Here is a 20,339-nt window from a genome sequence, read left to right on the forward strand (position 1 = left end):
ATTCCAAATATTATCCTACCTAGGCAGCGAGAAGGCAAACAATAGCTTAGGTCCCTTGATTCAAATGGATTAATTATTTTATTAGTCCTTTTAAAATTTTATGATTCAATTTTAAAGTTTTTATTAAAAATTCAACCTTTTGACCCTCTTAAAAAAACTTATTTTATTTTGGCCCTTTAACAAAAACATGTGCTTGGCAAAGGAACACACGACTGGGTAGTCGTTATTTGTGCCCTTGGGTTCATCGTTGGGCTTGCCTTATATTGTGGTGGTCTTGGCTTAGTTATCTTTGGGTCCAACATATTTGTATAGAAATCATGAATTTAGAAAAAACATATAATAAGCAATTAAATGTGTGATTTAAAATTAATTGATCATAATAACACATTAAATTTGTACGATGTTAAAATACAAATTAGATTAAATTATGAGAAACGAAATTTAGACATATAAATACATCAGATAAACATTACTAAATGTATTACAACTATTCATCGTAATTTTGTCTTCGATTGTGAGACACCGATTCAATTAATAACATTATTAACATATATAACTGATGGAGATAATAAATTATACATATTAAAATAAAATTGTATAAAATATATTAAAATGAAGTTTTTATTGAATAATAAATTTAAGATTTTATTAATTTAAACCGTGCGAGTTTAAATCTCATTATATATTTTAATTACGAAAATATAATTTATTTTAATTACAAAAACATATTTTTATATTTTTCTAATGGAGGTTAACTCGTGATGCCAACTCAATCAAATACTTTATTAATAATATAGATATTATGATTTATATATTTAATTTAATTTAATTTAATATACAAAAGTTTTTTTTTTATTTTTTATTTATTTTGAGATCAGAAATTAATATAGAAAAGTTAACCCTCACATGTGAAACACCAAGAGATATTTACATTACTTTTCTTAAAAGTTATGACAAAATGTTTTAACTTAATTTCTACTATTTATTTATTTTAATTGATTTGATCATTAATGTAATAATAATTAATTAATTAAATTATATAAAAATAAAAATAAAATATAAAATTGATTTAATTGATTCAATTTTAGTCAATAATTGATTAGTTCAATTAATTCGATCGATTCATCTGATTCAACTAAATAAATTATTAAAAAATTATAAAAGAATCTAATTTAATTAGTTCATATTAATTCTCAAATCAATCCGTTTAATAATTTTATTTAAACAATTATTTCAATCAAATCGATTCAACTGGTTAATCTGATTTAATTCAAATAAAGGAGAAAATCATTTAAACACCCAATAACTTTTATATTTAAACCAATGTTTGATATAATAATTCCGAATGACTGATGCAATACAAATAACACTAATTATGACTGAGCAAACCCTTTTCAGTGACTTAATTAGATCTAAATAACCCATCTTCTCTCAGCCACTTGCCATTCTTTTTTTATTTATATCATCTACATATACTGAGAGAGTTGCGACTTGATTAGACAGGAAAGTGAGAGAAACGGAGCACCAAAACCCCATTAGCTTTGACTGTCCATATCATTATCATCATTATTATTATTATTATTATTATTACAGCCCCAGAACCCCCCCAAAATACAAAGCATCACCTCTGCACCAGCAGCAGCAGCAGCAGTGAAGAAATTTATGATGCTTCCCACTGCTCTCTGCTCTTTTACTTACACCCTTCAATGAAAACATGGCGGTGGTTTAGCAGTAACTTTTGAATGCTGAAAGAGAAGGAAAAAAAAGGGTTTATTATGGTTCGTTCTCCTTTAGCTTCTCTGCAACTTTTTGATGATGTTTTACTTTATCAAGTAATTCAACCACCCATATTTTCTTCTCTCACGGGAATACTTTTTTTTATGTATGCTTTCTTTTCACTTCTTTTTTTACCTTCTTTCAGGATACTGACTGGTACTAACTGGAGACAACTTGGTTGGTGTGGTGTGGCGCTTGTAATTCAGAACCAAGTTTTTTTTTTCATTTCATCATGGATGGTTATGAAGCAACTAGAATTGTTTTCTCAAGAATCCAAAGCTTAGAACCAGAAAATGCTTCTAGAATCATGGGGTTACTTCTCATTCAAGATCATGGTGATAAAGAGATGATTCGTTTGGCTTTTGGTCCTGAAGCTTTACTTCACTCAGTGATTCTCAAGGCCAAGAAGGAGCTTGGTCTTCCCATCAACTCATCTTCTTCAAGGCTCTTAGGGAGTAATGGAGTTAATCTTCCATTTCTATCAATCCCTGCTACCAACCCTTCTACTTTTACTGGTATGGTTGATGAGTTTCAACTTCAAGACCAACTAGCTGATGCTTGTGGTGGTAACACTGACTCAATTCGTTTTCCTTCATATTGGGGAAACACCTCTTTTCAAAGGAGTAATAACACTATGAATGATATTTTAGGAGCTGATGACCCTTCTTCAGCTATTTGGTGGAGACCCTGTTTGTATTTTGCTAGAGGGTATTGTAAAAATGGGAACAATTGTAGGTTTATCCATAGTGGGGTTGGGGAGTCTGCTGCCGAAGGTGACACCATTGTTGGGTCACCTAACAAGGTTGAAATGATGGACCAGAGCCATGAGTTGCTTAGATCTAAATCAGCTAGGCAACAAAGGCTGGCTGCTGCTGCTGTTGGTGCTGCTCAGATAATGGGCTCTGGTTCTTTTCCATACTCACCAAAGTCCATGAATTTAGTCCTTCAACAGCCCCAAAATGATACTCAGAGGTACTTGATGACTAACCTCATGTTATATCTGATGCATACTGAAGTTAAAAATGGTCTCTTTTTTGGTTCATAGGGCTGGTTTAATGATGGGTGATGATATGAACAAGTTCAACCGTTCAAGTCCAGCTTCAAGGCAGATATACTTGACTTTCCCAGCTGATAGTACTTTCAGAGAAGAGGATGTGTCAAATTATTTCAGGTTTATATATATATATATATATATTGTACTTTGATTATAGTTGTAAAATGGACTAAATTGCTAAAATTTATTGTGTTTTCTAACCATGAAGCAAATATGGACCCGTTCAAGATGTGAGGATACCATACCAACAAAAGAGAATGTTTGGGTTTGTTACTTTTATATACCCTGATACAGTGAAGATGATTTTAGCTAAAGGAAACCCGCATTTCGTTTGCGATTCTCGGGTTTTAGTGAAGCCATACAAGGAGAAAGGGAAAATCCCGGACAAGTATGTTCCAATGGCTTTGCCTTTTTTGTCTTTAGATGTTTTAATGCTTACATATGTTGTCTTGTTGTAGGAAGCAACCACAACAACAAAATGAAAATGGAACCCTAACTGGTTTTGATTCTAGAGATCCATTTGATGTTCAACTTGGTAAGCCAATGATCCAATGATGACCCACATTTGGTTTCTTTGTGTATTGTATGTTATGTCCTAAGAATATGCGTGTTCAATTAGGTACAAGGATGTTTTACAATAACCGAGACATATTATGGAGGAGAAAATTGGGGGACGAAACTGATCTGCAACAAGCCCTTGAGCTTCAAAATAGAAGGTTGATGAGTCTGCAACTCCTTGATGTTAAGAAACACTCACCAACCCTTTATGGCCAGTCTCTTGTACTTCCACAAGGTATACGCCTCCCAATCTAGTATGATAATCCATTTAGTGCATATGAATCATCTTTATATAAAGGAACGAGCTAAATTATTTCCCTTTGCAGAGAATAGTTCTAGCCCTGTGCCGGCTATATCGGTCACTGCTGCCGAGAAACAAACAAGTACTGGTAAAGAAACAGTCAGTTCTGAAGAGAATGGTAGTGAGAAGGAGAGCCCTCATTGTGAAGATGGCAATCTGCCAGAAAGGTAAACAAGTAGTGGAACTTTATACATTCTATGTGTTATACCCTACCTTGACCTGGACACATGGCATCACTAGCGGCGGACGGCCCTCCAAATTACTCCACCTGGCTGGTCACTGAGTGACTAGCTGCCCGCATGCTTCACCGGTTCACCCTTCATCAGGCCACCTGCTGAATAGCGGACCCTCCATTAGGCCACCTGCTTTTTAGTTCATTTGTATGATCTTTACGGTTTGATACCCGGTCCAGGATTGTAAAATATATATGCTCATATTTTGCAACTAATTGCAGTTTGGAGCATAACCTTCCTGATAGTCCGTTTGCGTCTCCTGGGAAAGCCTCTAAAGAGTACCTGTCTTTCAACAATGCGGTCACGGAGAAGGATGGTACCATCTCGGCTAACAATAATTGGATTCCTTCGACCTTACTTCCTGCAAATAATGCATTAGACATGTCATCCTTCAACTCCTTCAACTGCCAAATCCCCAGGTAGGTTCAATAAACTATCATTACCCAGTTATAAACAGAATTATAAGGTTCTTGACTTGTGTCTCTCCATTCAGGTTCTCATCCGGACAAGGGACAATCTGTATGTACACAGGGACTGGCGGGCCGACTTGCCCCGTTGGAATATAGCTTCGGACATCATCATCAAATATTTATATTTTTACTCACTAGTTTACTACCATAAAAAATGCATACATAAAAAGGCTATGTTTCTCATGTTGTAATATTGTTATAATCTTTGTTTTCAGTAGTCAAGTTTGGACCACAGTAAAAAAGCCAACATAGAAGTAAAAAAACAGAAGGATCATACTGTAAAAATATGTTGTAAAAACTGTAATTTTCTGCCCGCATGCATAATCCCATTTTTGTACAGCTTCAATGTATAAGCAGGGAAAAACACCCAGAGGCAGAAATGTTAAAATGCAAGTTAGCCATTAGTGAAAAATTTTAAAGCTTTACGTCATTGTTATATAGCTATGTTAGAATCTGTTCATCGAAAAAGCTAAAGGCAAAAGAATTTAGGTAATTGCCATTGATTGAGGGGAAGGGGGAGGGGGGCTAACAGACATGTCAAATGGGTGGCCGACAGTAGAAGAGAAGTAGGACCAAAGTCATTTGTTTTAGCCAGGTTGTAAGAATGGGGGACCTTACAGGCAGTAGCAGTCCCCTACCATGTGACTGAGACTGAACCATCATTTTATAGATCTAGTAATAAAGAACAGAAGACGTGAATGTGATGCTAAACGAATGAGAAAAGTGCAGGTTGCATTTTGAACAGTGGGGATGGGGGGAATCTTTTGGACAGTGTGTGGCTTTTGGCTTTGCTTCCTGCTGCCATTGTTGCAGTAAAAGATGTGTTTAAAATTTTCTGCTACGGGGGACTTTTGTCAGCGTTCACTGCGGCCTGCTACCTTGAATTCTGTAATAAAATTATTGTTTATTTACTTTTTACTTAAAAGTTTTCTTTTATTTCAGCACATTTTAATTTTAATTTTAATTTTAATTAAAATATTAATATAATAGGTGGACTAACTTTTAAATATATAATAAGAGGACTAACTTTTAAATATAAAAAAATATATTTAAGTTTTCAAATAAATATTTTAGGATATAAATATTAGGTTTATAAATTTAATAAAAAAATATACAAAGTTATTCAATTGTCAATAAAATATAATAATAAAAATAATAAAAGATTTTTTCGTTAATTTATATAATATCATAGAATAATAAATTTAACATATTTTAATTATTTTATATAAAATAATTTTATTAAATATAATAATTTATGGTTTTTTACAAGGCAAAATTGAATTGTGTTGTTATCATGTAAAAGTTAAATGTATTATTACATTCAAAATTAAAATATTTATAACTTAAAAAATTCAAAATTATCTAAATCCATCAAAGTCCGCCTGACTCGATTCAAGCCCAAACCTGAAAAAAAATCAAGTCCAAAAGGGCTCGAGCTTGAGAAAATTTGAGCCCGTAACAGATTCGAGCTTGAGAAAATCCGAGTTCAACATACCATGGAGGCCATTATACTAGGAGTCAAATTGTATTTTATCCCATTCACTCAAAAAATGGCCACAATAGTCCATGTACGTTAAATTAAAGAGCAAGTTAGCCATTTCTATTAAAAATGTCATCCATTTTTATGTTAAAAACTTGTCCTTTTAAGTCATAATGAGGTACACGTGACACGCCACGTGTAATTTTTTGGTTATTCTATTAGCTATAATTTTTAGAAACAAAAAAACTAATTTTCTATTTAATTTAATGTTTATGAATTAATTTACTTTCTTTTTAAATAAAAATAAATAAAATGTAATTAGCACCCAAGGTAAAGACCTCCGTAACACATTTACCCTGTGCCCATTGAAAGCCACATTTGAAAGGCAAGTTCTAACGAGAGACAAAATAGGTAATTCTGTCTTTCCATTCTCAACAACGTCCAAAGAAAGGCAATTGCAATAATTTGTTTTGTACGGTTTGAGTTATGTATTGTCCACTCTCGACAAAATTGAAAAAGAAAAAAAAATGGAAAGTTGGGAGGGCATAAAACGAATAGACCTGTTCGTAGGTCCAGCTACTTGTTTAGGTTCAAAGATTTGCCTAAAATTTAGAAGGGTTTGGGCAAAAAATTAGGCTCGAAAAATGGGCTTGGGCAAAAAATTAGGCTAGTTTAAAATATGAACTAAGCTCGAACTTGAACATTCAAAGCTCGGGCCTGGTCCATTTTGAGTTTATAATATTTTATATTATGTTATTTTTATATATTATGTAATTTAAAATACATTAAAAAAATAACTAATATTATTAAAAAATTTAGGCCCAAATTTTGGATCGGATTAGACTTTGACAAGCATAAAATATATTAAAATCATGTTTAGGCCTAACTCGAACCCAACTCATGACCACCTTTGTCGAAAAAGAAATAAATTTTTTAAGCTTAAAAAGTGGGCTCTTTTGAACAAGAACCGACCCATCAATTTTAGTCCTGTGGAAGATTTTTTGAACTTAAATGGCGGGCTTCTCTGATCTTTCTTTCAGACCTTAAAAGCTTAAGCCCTTTACCTATTTAAATATTTAACATATTTTTTTAGTAATTAATCCAAGTTTTAGGATTGAATTGAATAAAAGTTAATTTCTAATATTGTTATATTTAAAATTTTCATGATTTTATTAATAAAATAAATTTAATTTTAATTTTGAATTTGTCTAATTTTGTATTTAATTTATTAAATACAGTCTGATGGACGGGTTTTAGGGTTGATTTGATAAAAGTTAATTGCTAACATTATTAGCTAATTAATAATTTTAATGAATTTAATTCTAAAATCCGCATTAAATACTAAAAAAATTAACATTTTTACTTTTAGGTGCTAAAATGTGTAACTTTTGTCAAATACATGTATCACATTAGACCAAAAAATAACACATGTACCATATTAGAAAAAAGTGTCAACCTCATATACCAACTTATGAATTAAACCCTTATTTTTTTAAAATACTTGATGTACTGTTAGTACATAAGGTTCATGTACCGTCAATAAATAATATAATAATGGAGGACCTATAAATAAATACTAATAACTTTATTTAAAACATAAAATTAAAATCCGAAACCCAAAACTCAATATAAACCCTAAAATTTAAATTCAAAACTTGATATAAACCCGAAAAGAACAATAATTATAACTAATAATTTTTAACTATATTTAAATAAAAAATTGAATGCATGTTTAAATAAATTTATAAATATTTATTTGTTTTACTTAATAACGAGGTATTGTGTTATTATTTATTGATGGTGCATGAAGTTCGTGTACTAATAATATTTTTTTGTTTTACTTAATAACGAGGTATTGTGTTGTTATAATAATTATAACCCTTTTCAATCCTTAAATAGAAGGATAAACGCGCTTCAACGTGTTCGAGCCCACGTTTTCCTGTACTGACAACAATACTGATGCTAGCCAAGTTAAGACTCAATCAACACTTATAATGTATTATAAGTAAGGATAAGAATCCCCATAACATTTGCGTTGCTATTAAATAAACGGGAACGAATGTTACAATCTCTTTCAAAATGTTTATACGAGATGGGCTTTCAGTTTGTTGAAATAATATATATGGAAAAATTATTTGGTGTATTGATAGCAAAATCTTTAGATTTTACAAATAAAATTTTTTTGATGAGACATATTTTATTTAGTATATAGTAAAAAAAATTAAGAAATAAAAGACAGTATATGACAGTATTTAAACTTTGTTTGTGGAATTAAAATAATAATTCGCTAACAGTATATCAAATAATAATCATAAATATATACGAGAAAATATTTATTTATATTTTTGTTAAACTTAATTAATATATTTTAATAATTCAATTACATAAACAACTATGCTTAAAATAAAATCAATACAAATTATAATTAAATAAATTTTTTGAAATATATTCAAATAAAACTCACGTTATAAATGAAAAAACATGTAAAAGTATCATAGAGGCTTTATACTAAAAGTTATATTGCATTTTTTCTCCTCTATTAAAAATGAGTAAATTAGTCTCGATGCGTTAGATTAAAGAGTAAATTCATCTCCTTTACCATGTATGATAATTACGCGTGATAAACACTTAATATTGATACCAATATTATTGAACTTTTTATCGTAAGAGAAATCAACAGAAATTACATAATTAAAAGCCCACGAATGGAAGCAAAGAGGCAAGCAGATAGTGAATTTGTTATTTAGCCCCTCAATGCTTCTTCTGTCGAGGCCTTAGCCATTGTTGAAACTCTTAAGATGGCTCACAAGTTAGGAAACCTTTACTTAAATACCACCCCATTCAAAACAGGATTAGACTTGGATTGTAAAACGGATGTGAACAACTATGATTATACCAAAGACAAAATTCATTTAATCATACATAATATATGTATTTAAGGTTCGGCATATTTATTAAGGGAAACTTATATTAACTTTAGTTTGTAGACACTAATAAAATAAAATCATATCATCAATTTTTAAGTGCATAAAAATATTATTATGCACCCATCTACGTACAATTTATTCCCTAACTCAATTTAATTTTAATTAAAGTTAAATTGAGTTTTAAAAAAAAATTAAATTTCTAATTAATTTTTATAAAAAATTAATTAAAATTAAATTGGATTAGAGAGAACACTATATATAGATGGGTGTATAATAATATTTTTTATATTTATAAAAATTGATGACACGGCTTTATTTTATTGATGCCTAAAATGCTTAATTTTTAAGATGATTCTAATTAAGTTATTCCAATTTATTAATTACTAGTTTCTAATAGGTCAAATTATGCTATTAGTCTCTATATTTTGCAAAAGTTGTGAATTTAGTTTCTATCATATAATTTTATCAATTTTAGTCCATATACTTTTTAAATTTAGAAAAGTTAGTCCTTACCTAAATAGTAGCAAATTAGCAGTTAAATTTGTTAGGTTAAGTTCAATTACTAATATTGTACTATGTGTACAGTTGTAGGCTTAATCCATATTATCCAATTGAATCATTCCAAGTCCCTATACTTTTCGAATTATAAAATTTTAATCTTGACACAAATAATAACCGTTAATCCATTAACTGAATTTTTAGCGAGTGAGTCATCACATCATATTTTAAAAATAACGTAACTTAACGAATTTAATAACTATAGTTTCGTAATAAATAAAATTTTATAATTCGAAAAATACAAAGACTAATTTCACAAATTTTACGCTTTACATATAATTATAAAAAGTTGTAACCAGTCTGGCAAATCTGTCTCAAGGTGTCTATATATTTCCATTGGCCATTGAGACCTTGAAACTGAGCAGTTGACAATATACATAAAGAAAAGAAGATGAGTGAGGGTGAAGTGAAGGTGTTGGGCACATGGGCAAGTCCATTTTCAACGAGGGTGAGAATTGCACTTCACCTAAAATCTGTAAATTACGATTACTTAGAAGAGAAGTCTTTAGAATCCAAAAGCGAGCTTCTTCTCGACTCAAACCCTGTTTTCAAAAGGATTCCGGTCCTTATTCATGGTGATAATAAGCCTATTAGTGAATCTCTTATCATTGTTGAGTACATTGATGAGGTTTGGAGCTCTGGACCTTCTATTCTTCCTTGTGATGCCTATCAACGTGCCGATGCTCGATTTTGGGCTACCTATGTCGACGACAAGGTTTGTATGTGATATTACACCATAGTTGATAGTTATTTTGTGATTTTGACTTTCAACTTTGTTGATATTCGTTTGATAATTATTTGATTACTTTTGTAATTGATGATTCTCGAGGAAAATAGAAATCTAGAGGAAAATAATAGAAAACTATAGAAAAATAAAAATTAAATTTAGATATAATTATTTATAATTATATATATACCGTAATTTTGTAATCCATTATAATTAGCGGATTTGACTGAATTGAGTAATTGAAATATCTCAAATACAAATTTTCAAAGAAAAATGTAGGGCCTCCTATGAGGAGCCATCTCAAGCAATAACAACATATATTATATATATTTTTATAGATAAATATCAAAACTATACGTAAACTTTGATTTGATGTATAATATTATACGTCAATTTTGATTCTATGTGATTATATGCATGGAATTTTAATTTGTTTCAATTTTCACAAATCATTGACAATATTACTGAATTAATATTATTTTACGTTGATATATTGCATGCCCAAGCAATTATATTAATCTAGTATGTATTCATTTCTTTAAATGTGCACAATTGAATTAAAATCAACGTTTTATATAAGCATATGAACCGCAATTCAAGTTTTACGTATATAATTGCACAAAATCAAAATTTATATATATCAAATTACACATTGAACCAAAGTTTGTTGTTCCATTGTTTTTTGTTGTGATGTAGTTTTACCCTGCTTTAAAAAGAGCAGTGGTTAGTGGATCAGAAGAAACTAAAAGGGCATCAATGGCAGAAGTGGAAGAAGGGGTGGCGATGTTAGAAAAGTTGAGCAAAGGGGAAGCTTTCTTTGGTGGGTATAATATTGGGTACTTGGACATTGTAATCGGCAGCGTGTTTGAGTGGATTAAAGTCATCGAGAAGTGTAATGAGACCCAGCTGCTTTCCCAAGCCGAAACTCCTTGCTTGCTTGAATGGGGTGCTAGGTTCTCCTCCCATGAGGCAGTGAAAGATGTTTTGCCCGGTGTTGCCAAGCTTGCTGGTTTTGGTTTGAAGCTTAAAGCAAAGATCTAGAAGAAAGGTTCACCAACCCCAAATTGATTTTTAGGATATCTTATACAAAAGTTTGGAAAGTGTTCTTTCTATCTACTTAACTTGCACCACTTTGTTTTACTATGAAGATTAATCTTTTTAGATTTCAAGGTTACCTCTCTCAATGTCATGGGTAAACTAACTCAAATTTATTAAATAATTAATAAATTTACATTTTAATCACTATTTTAAAAAATAAAAAAAATATCACTAAATTATTTAAAAATTTTCATTTAAATCACTCAACCTTTTGAAAATTTTTATTTAAATCATTACGCTATTAAGTTTTTCTTTTTAAATCCGACTAGTGAGCTCCAAGCAACAATTTAATTATCATTTTGTAACTTTTTCAAGTTAGAGAAAGAAAGTTTTCGATTGATATAAATGGTGCAAATAGAAAAAACCATATAACAACAAATTTAATAGTCTAATAACTTAAACAAAAACTTCCAAATAATTCAAAAATCATTTTGTAACTTTTTTAAATTAAGAAATTAAAATATAAACTTACTAAATAGTTTAGTGATATTAAGTGTAATTTCTCCTAATACTAATTATTTTAAAATACAATTTTCTACTACTATAATAGGTAAAAAGATCCAACTATAATGTATAATGAACCCTATTCGTAGACCTATAGTACTTAGGGTTGAAGAGGAATTTTTGACACCTTTATTTTCCAGCAAATCAACAGCAATCTCTTACCAATCTTAATCTAACTTACACTAATAATTTATCACTTCTATTTTAAGAGTTAGATTATATTTTTTATTCAAAAAATGGGTAAATTAATCTTTATACGTTCAAATTAGTCATTTCTAGTAAAAATTTACTGTTAAAAACTAGCAATGCTGAATGCTAACATAATAACTAGACAATTACACATGATGTATCGTGTGTACCTCATTCTGACATACAAGGACCAATTTTTAACCAAAGGATCAATTTGCTCTTTGATCTAATATATAAGAACTAATTTGCCCAATTTTTAGGTGAAAGGTGCAAAATGCAATCCGACTTCCGGTAATTTTATCCTAATAATTCCAATGCCAAATGTTAGAATGCAAGTAAAATTCTGCAGCAAACAGAGTTAATAGTAAGACAATAAGTGGAGTGGCAGTGCATTCAAACCTGTCTTTCCCAAGCCTTGTCAAGTTATCATAAAAAAAAAAAAAAAACCTATCGTAACAACTAATGTTAATATGAATAGTTAGCCACTTTCACCGGTCAGCCAAAATAGAGAATCCAGAAATGAGCAAAAAGATTCTTTATATTAATACAAGATCGATATATCAATCTGTTTTCAGCTACTATAAAAAGCAATACCTCGAGGAGGAAATAAACTATTACTAATTTTCAGGTCCTTTGGGCTGTGCGACGACATGTCTGTTGACGAATAGCTTACTGATATCTTCAGTGACCACATTACTCCTGCCACAAATTGAACAGCAAATCATTAACAACAAATGCAACACTACAAATCCAGGTAGATATGAATGGTTTGGCAAGAAAGTCCAGATATTAAACAAAGGGTTCGAGGTCCATTAGGAAATGTACCAATTTCGGGCAGAATAGAATACAAGGAAAATAGTTGGTTTGTCAAGCAAAAGAAGAAACCTTTTTGATTTCACTTTGAAAGCACAATGTTTTGCGACTTGAGGCATAAGAACAAAGCTGTATGATCTTCAAATTCTTGTTATTAAGACCTTAATAGAAACATAAATCAAGATTTGGGCCATTTGGCTGGCAAGAACTCATTATGTATAAATTAGATGAGATTCAATATGATTATATATTTTAAATGTATAAAAACATGAATTTCAAATCCACTACCGAATAGGTATCTAACAAATCCATGAATATAAGAAATAGTTACAAGTGTTACATTTATGTGTGTTCCATCACACAAATTACATTATTTTTAGAACCCAAGTTCTCAAATGCTACCTAATGTTTTTTCTCAGGGATGTTGTATGACTTCGAAAGAGAGAGACTTTCAGCTAGCAAAGTAAAATAACTTAATTTACAGGTAAAAATATCATAGAGTCCCCTGTACTAGGTGTTAGATTGCATTTTGCCGCTCTACTCAAAAAATGAGCAAAATAGTCATTGTATATTAGATAAAAAAGCAAACCGATCATTTTTGTTAAAAATTTTATCTATTTCTATTATTAAAAGCTGGCATCACTAACAAAATAATCAAAAAGTGAGACGTGTACCTCATGTTGATATATATGATCAATTTTTAATAACAAAAATGGATGAATTTTTAACAGAAGGACCTCTTACTTTTTGATCTAAGGTACATAGACTAATTTACCCATTTTCTGAGTAGAGATAACAAAATGAACTCGGCTCTAAAATCTTCAGCCATGGCCTAAAGCAAAGTAGTAATTGTGATATCTAAACAAGTAATTGAGCAGAAATTTCATGTCTTGAGGTTAAAATTGTTTCTTGTTTTTCTAGGATTGAAATCTATAATCTTTTTATACATTTCCTAAACTAACTATAAACCTCCAGACCCTAAACTAACTAAATCAGAGGATATTCGAACCGGCCAGCAATCTCTAAGTTGCAATACCGAGTTAGGACTCAGTCTGCATAGCCAAAATCACAAATGCTACCAAAACTTGCACAAAAATTAAGCAGATTATGAATTCAATCAAACCAAAAAAAAAAAAGTTTAAAAAATCACAGAAAGGAAACAAAAGCAAAATGGAAGTATTTATACCTCCCTCTGAGTTGAGGAGGAACAAGGGAGCTACCTCCTGTATCAGGAACACTCTTGGAATGAGGTAAGGTAGCTCTCGGAAGTTTAGCCCTCGGTAGTGGCGGCGTGCTATTGTTGGAGCCTGATCCCATCATCCCCTTCGAGTCACGTTTTCGTGACAAATTGTCCGCCATTGCCGCCGCTACCACAGATGCGTGGTCGTTTCCGCTCGTTAATGGTACAGTCGGAGAGTTCAAAAGCATCGAAGCATCCGGCAGTTTCTCTAGGGTTTCTGGCTTTTGAACTGCCGACGATCCAGATTCCCTACGAATTTAATCAACGATAAGTTGCACCAAATTAAAAAATGAAATACCTGAAAAATCAATTTAATGGTACGCTTGCTCACAAGGTTTTAGGCGGGGAAGAGGGACGCCGTGGTGGTGGAGCTGGTGGTGGTTCATGGCGTTGTTGTGGTGGTTCATGTTCAGAATCTGAAACGTCGTCGTCTGAGGAGGAGGCATAATCTACCAGAGACATCTCGCACTCTCTTTGCCAAAATTTCTCCACAAGTGGCGCTGTAACAAGATTGCCCAAAACGCAGCACTTTCGAGTTTCGACCATTAAAAAAAACACTTGAAACGAGTTCCACTATACGATGTCGTTCTTGTTCACTCCATTGCTTCCGCCGTCTTAAATCACTTTTACAAAAAGTTAATTTTGATTGAGTTTTAGCTGCATAAATATCGGTATTATTGTTAATGCAAAAGGACATGAGTTTGACTGTATTGAAACATATTATCCGAAGAAGGGTTATAAATAGTTCTAGATATTATCTTAAAAAGAATAGATATTGAAGTCAAGACTAAAATTAACCAATTAAGAAAAATACAAGAACCAAAATGCACAACTTATGCAAAGTACAAGGTCTAAAAGAAAATTTTGACCTTTTAACAAACTTTTTAGGCTTAATTCATGACTTGACCTTTAAAGTATACTAATTTTTATTTTGGTACCTAATTTTTTTTTTGTTCCAATTTAGTATTTAAAGTAGTCAAAGTTATGGTTTTTGGCCCTGTTTTAATAAACCTTGAAGAAAAAGTATGTTGTGGCCAATAAAAAAAAATGTCACTTTGTATTCCTTTATAAAATATACCAATTTTTTTTTGTTAAAATATATATAAATTAGAAATAAAAAATATATGTCAATTATAAAATTTATACAAAAATATATAAATACTATTGGGTATCTTAGAATCTTGATTCTTCTCACCTTGTCAAGAACAAACATGTTGATTTAAATTTTTATATTCCTTTTTGTCTTAAATTATAACAAATGTAATCAGAATCTTAGCAGGACTCTAACTCTCTTGAATTCACTTTGAGCAGCTGATTTTTTCAATAGGACGGTCTTTATTTAGGCTGGTATTGACATAATTGTTTGGAACTTTAACATCAATGGTCTTTTTTTTTTGATTAAAAGTGTCAACCATCGCCTTTACAAATTGAATTCACCCGTGAAAGATAATTGCCTTTCTTTGAAAAATCTGTAATGTTGCCTTCCTACTAAGGACTTGCTCATTAAGAGGGTGCCACAAATTGATGGTATGTGCCCATTCTGCACTAATCATAAAGAAATTTCAGAACATCTCTTTTTCTCTTGTCATTTTGCAAGAGTAATTTGATTTGGTTCTCTCTCACGATTCAATCTGAATATTTTAATTCCTCATCCATTTTTAAATGAACTCTCTTATGGCATAACACTAACAACGTCAATTTTTTTTGAGAAATCCAAGTCTTTCATCACTCTCACTACTTGTTCACTTTGGATCATTTGGAAAATAAAAAAATCTCATTAAAAAAAAAAAGTCAACTCTAACACTTTGAGTACCCTCCTATCCATCAACAATTTTATTCAATCGATTTGTAGCTACTTTAGCCCTTCAACACCTCCTACTTCAAACCCTCTTCTCCAAAAATCATTATCCATTGATCGATGGGACCTTCATTGGATTCTTAGTCTTGATGTCCTTAGGTCTAACGATTTCAACCTTATTGGCAGCGTGACCATTGTTTCCAGCCCTGGTGACTTGCTCTTTTTGCAAGCTAGAAGCTACAAAACAACAAGCCTATCCAAACCCGGTTACTTACCCTTCGCTTCATCTTGATTATCCCAAAAGTTATCGATGTCACTTGTTGTAACTTAATTTTGATAAAAAAATAGACATAATATCATTATTGGATGCTCCGTTATAGAATGGAAACTTTAACTAGCCTTTAACGATATCCATAAACTTATTCCAAAAGTTTTTATTCAGCAACTTAATATGACAACCGACACCGTAGGAAGGAGATTAAACAATAGGCCATCTGCTGCCTCAGAATCTATTTTTAACTTCAATTGGCCTTGACCAAAAAAAAAAGAAAAAAAAAACTGACCCTAATCAAACATAATGGGTTACAACTCTTTGTTGGTAATTTCACAAATAAGGGGGTTCCAAACTCTTGGGCTAACATTCGGGCTTTCTAAGTTAATGGGGACCTTAGCATCCACAAAGCCATCATTGCTCAATATTGGGCCTAAATTAACGTCCTTCCCAGGCCATCTAAATCAATCTACGCCAGTCCATTCTTTCGTTGATGAAATTTAGGGGGATATTTTTCTCAGCACTTTCAGCTTTGCATAGATAATGAACTGAATGCTAAATTGGACCGATTTAGGCTTTGGCCATTTTGCTTTTATTTGCATGAGGAGCCATCAATTTTGAGGAGCCATCAATGTTGTTATGGAAGGACTGTCGGGTTGATTAAATGGGGAAAAAAAGAGTCAGAATTGTTGATCAGACATGAATTTTTTGCTAGCAGAAATCCCTTTGTTGCTTTCGTTGGGTTTTAAAGGAATTCTGATTGTTTTAAGCTAAGTGACTAACATACTTGCTATGATTTAAAGAAAAGCATCATTTTAAGATTGCTTGCTCTTTGATCAGAAGTGCTTAGTTTTGTTGTGAAAGTGGCTGCAATTAATATACAAGTTGGAGTGGGAGAAGTCTGTTTTCCGGGAGCTGACAGAACTCTCATCAGTGGTTGGTATTGTGTTTGGGGTGTCTGTGTTCTATTTTTATCCCCGGGGTTTTGTCTTTGAACTCCGTTGAGAGCATTCGAGGGTTCATAGAGTGGAAGTGCCTCACTTACCAAGGAAATAAGGGCATGCATTCAAACCCAACGAGACGTTCCTACTTCGTGGACCCTTGGAGAAGTCGGGAGCTAAAGCTCAGAGATAAAACTAAGCACGGACACCTTGGGCATAAAACCAATCACCAATGAGGAGTCTGTTAATTTTGGTGGACAACAGTTTGAAAACTTCTACATGAATCTGACCTCCCCTCAACAAATCTAATTGCAGCATGTAAATATAGCAGTACCCTTAAACTAGATGCATGTAATGCAAGCTTTTTTTTATTATTACACTCTGGTTGGAAACTCTCAGTTATTCTTATCGACTCACAAAGTCACCAATCCAGAGTTGAGTGCCATGCAAGTAAATGTAAGTTTCTTGCAACAAAGGGAAATATAACACCAATTGGACTAAGAACCGGACCTTAGTGTTCCATGGGAACTGGAGACATTGCTTTATTAAGTGGTTAATGTTGTGTTCCAAGTGGAACTGCAAAAATATTCTTCTTTTAACCCCACTTGTGAAATGAATAAAGTTCCATGGGAACTAGAAAGATCCATTATAATCAGCGAAAGCCATTCATGTAAAGCTTGTCATAAATCATTAGTAGTTTTCATTTAGTCAATAATTAACATATGATATTTACAATATTTTAGAGGCACTGAATACTATACGCAAAATCTAAAAACATTTTTGCCTACATGCTGCCATGTTATTTCGTTTGATGTTATTGTGAGTAAGGTACTGCCTTTTGAAATATTCTTTGACCAGGAGCAAGTATTGCCAAGGGGTCATAACTCGATTTCCTCCGCACAAAAACTTCCCATCGCGAACCGAAATGAGCTTTCCATTCTCCTTGCGTCGAATAATGCGGCAGGTATTGCTTTACACCGAGACGAGCTATCTCGCAGAATTCTAAAATCCTTTTGTTCTGAATTAATATGTGGTCTAAACCATCATTTCCTGTTGATGAAGGTACTGCAGATGAAAGGAATGCCACTAAATAGAAAACATCTTCATCTGGTGTCACAACTGATGTTCTATTATCCCACCTGCAAATTAAGATCAATAATATGATCAATAAGAAAAGAATTCATGAATGTTGATGAATTGGCTCAGTTTTTGTGAAAAAAAAAAGAAAAGAAAGTTTACTTTGATTTATTAACAGGGTAGATGAGAATGGGGCCATTGCTGGTGTCTGTAAGGATATTTCCAAAGACTTGTTGAGCGAAGGTTTGGATTTTACTTCTTGGGACAAGAAGATTAAGCCATGGATGTGGAACTTCCCATAAGCCTTTCGACCGGAGTTTGATCTCGGAAATATGAACTCGGTCTAGAAACTCAATGTAAGGAACTTCCGATACAAAGAGTGTTGATGGTATATGGTTTAACTGAGATAATGAACTATGAATTTCCTGCATGGTAAAAACAGACCTATAAATATACACCTTGTATATCAGTTTCTTTGTTTCCACTGATGGTTGAAAGGGCGTCTTACCCGATTTACAACTGCAGTTTCGTCTCGATTGAAGTACTTTGCTAATTCTAAGCAAAAGAGAGTTCTTCCATCTGACTTGAATTTTCTAGCTTGCACTGGATCTTGTGGATTGAATGATGATCTCCAGTTATTTAACAGACCAGTCCTGTTTATGATCACAAATCCTTCAACATAATCAAATGTGCTTTCTCCAGATGTTAATTCCTCTTGGTCCCTAGTAAATGTGGCAAAATCTGTGTACAATACTCTAATCCATTTCACCTGTTAATGTAGGACAATAGTCACAACAAATGTGATTTTCAATTAAATTTAAGACTTTTTAGCTTAATGATTGATGTTTTTACCATTTCCGGTGCAGGTTCCAATGATATTCTCGCCCGTGTTATGATGCCAAACTGACCGAGTCCACCGAGAACGCCGTGAAACAGATCGCTGTTCTGTTTCTCCGAGCATGTCACCACTTCTCCTTTCCCTGAATTCAAATACAGTTAATCCTCAGTTACCATATAAGGTCCTTGAATTAATATCATTTTTTCCTTGAATTTTACTTGAAACAAACCTGTCACAACTTCCAATTGGTGAACATTACTGATCTGCGGTCCATGCCGAAAGGCCTGTCCACTGATCCCGGCATTTGACAACGTACCACCAACCGTTAAATGTAGATAATCCGTCCAAGACTTCGGTGCTAACCCATGTTTAAGCCCTTCACGCAGGATGTTTATCCATAACTCTCCACCAGAGACATCAACATAAGGTAAGTTCCCAATATGAAACTGCATTTTAAGGCCTTGGAGTGACTTCATATTGATGACAATTCCACCATGAGCTTGTGATTGACCCTGAAGTGAGTGACCATGACCTCTAGCTGCAACTGTTAGGTCTGAACCAGGACCCATCTGCCAAATATGCTTCACTGTGGTGGCAATATCAGAAACTGAGTTGGGGTGTAGAACAGCCAAAGGAAGGAAACTGTACCTATTGCCAAAATCTTTAGCTGCATGGTGAAGTTGCTCAAAGTTGAAATGTCCATCAATGGGGAGTGTTTTTAATGAAGACAGAATGTTGGGAAAACAAAGGTTGATTTTAATGGCTATGCAGCTAAGGACTAAGATCATGAAGCTTCTCAAGAACAACATGTTTCTTTGCATAGCTTCTTTTTTTTTTTTTTTGGAGATTTGTGAAATGAAGAATTTGGTGAGTTGGGTGGCTAAGTCAACTTATAATAATTTGGAATCCGTATGAAGACTGGCTTCTATGGTGGGAGAGTTTTCGGATTTTCTTTCAATTTCTCCTTTTTGGGTTCTTTTGTTTTTGTAAGAGGCCATCCCACACATAAGCCAAGTTGAAGAGAAAAAGTCCATGGAAGTAAAGATTTTCACAAATCTTTTTATCATCTTTTTACAATAGTTGCAACTACTTTACAAAATTTTAGAGTTTGGTGCTTTGAACTTGTCACAATTTGATTCTCGCATTTTATAAAAATTGAGAGTTTAATTCAATTATTGGTAAACATATGAACTTTAATACTTGATTCTTTTTATAAAATAGAGTGATGATATTTAAATTAAACATGTGGCAACCAAAATCTCACCATTTTCAACAAAGACAAATAAAAAATCCCGGCTCTTGACTTAATGGCATTAAGTATTCATACTAAAAATACAGTGTGTGAGTTAACAGTGATTTGTTCCAAAAGCGAAAGATATTTCAGACATGATATTGTGAACAATATGTTCCGATTTTTAATATTCATTACAATAATATTTATTATATCTAGAATGGCAATAAATACTACAAGAATTCAATTTAAATT

At 32.4% G+C, this 20,339-nt stretch overlaps 4 protein-coding genes across 6 annotated transcripts; 2 read left to right on the forward strand and 2 right to left on the reverse strand.

Moving 5' to 3' along the window:
• The first annotated feature begins 1,361 nt into the window (after positions 1-1,361).
• Positions 1,362-4,817, forward strand: LOC107933303 (zinc finger CCCH domain-containing protein 46). Of its 2 annotated transcripts, none has more exons than XM_016865477.2 (9): positions 1,362-1,778; positions 1,922-2,748; positions 2,822-2,947; positions 3,039-3,218; positions 3,289-3,365; positions 3,450-3,623; positions 3,715-3,856; positions 4,144-4,341; positions 4,416-4,817. In XM_016865477.2, exons 2-9 carry the CDS (start codon positions 2,009-2,011, stop codon positions 4,486-4,488), a joined length of 1,710 nt encoding a protein of 569 aa, XP_016720966.1. In that variant the 5' UTR covers positions 1,362-1,778; positions 1,922-2,008; the 3' UTR covers positions 4,489-4,817. The 2 variants fall into 2 exon arrangements, with proteins under 2 accessions (XP_016720966.1, XP_016720967.1); XM_016865478.2 differs by having other exon boundaries at positions 1,488-1,832.
• Positions 4,818-9,735: 4,918 nt separating this feature from the next.
• LOC107933287 (glutathione S-transferase U17) lies at positions 9,736-11,323 on the forward strand. Its single transcript, XM_016865458.2, has 2 exons — positions 9,736-10,072; positions 10,781-11,323. The coding sequence occupies exons 1-2, from the start codon at positions 9,749-9,751 to the stop codon at positions 11,123-11,125; spliced, it is 669 nt and encodes a 222-aa protein (XP_016720947.1). The 5' UTR covers positions 9,736-9,748; the 3' UTR covers positions 11,126-11,323.
• Positions 11,324-12,395: 1,072 nt separating this feature from the next.
• LOC107933254 (uncharacterized) lies at positions 12,396-14,640 on the reverse strand. Of its 2 annotated transcripts, none has more exons than XM_016865423.2 (3): positions 14,260-14,640; positions 13,875-14,177; positions 12,396-12,574 (listed from the first exon to the last, which is right to left on the reverse strand). In XM_016865423.2, exons 1-3 carry the CDS (start codon positions 14,472-14,474, stop codon positions 12,493-12,495), a joined length of 600 nt encoding a protein of 199 aa, XP_016720912.1. In that variant the 5' UTR covers positions 14,475-14,640; the 3' UTR covers positions 12,396-12,492. The 2 variants fall into 2 exon arrangements, with proteins under 2 accessions (XP_016720912.1, XP_016720911.2); XM_016865422.2 differs by having other exon boundaries at positions 13,909-14,177; positions 14,260-14,467.
• Positions 14,641-17,609: 2,969 nt separating this feature from the next.
• Positions 17,610-19,826, reverse strand: LOC107933262 (cytokinin dehydrogenase 6). The gene is made up of 5 exons (XM_016865437.2): positions 19,083-19,826; positions 18,868-18,995; positions 18,524-18,784; positions 18,178-18,440; positions 17,610-18,077 (listed from the first exon to the last, which is right to left on the reverse strand). Exons 1-5 carry the CDS (start codon positions 19,672-19,674, stop codon positions 17,753-17,755), a joined length of 1,569 nt encoding a protein of 522 aa, XP_016720926.2. The 5' UTR covers positions 19,675-19,826; the 3' UTR covers positions 17,610-17,752.
• Between the last annotated feature and the right edge of the window lie 513 nt (positions 19,827-20,339).

The sequence above is a fragment of the Gossypium hirsutum genome, chromosome A13, assembly GCF_007990345.1.
Source record: "Gossypium hirsutum isolate 1008001.06 chromosome A13, Gossypium_hirsutum_v2.1, whole genome shotgun sequence".
Classification (NCBI taxonomy): Eukaryota; Viridiplantae; Streptophyta; class Magnoliopsida; order Malvales; family Malvaceae; genus Gossypium; species Gossypium hirsutum.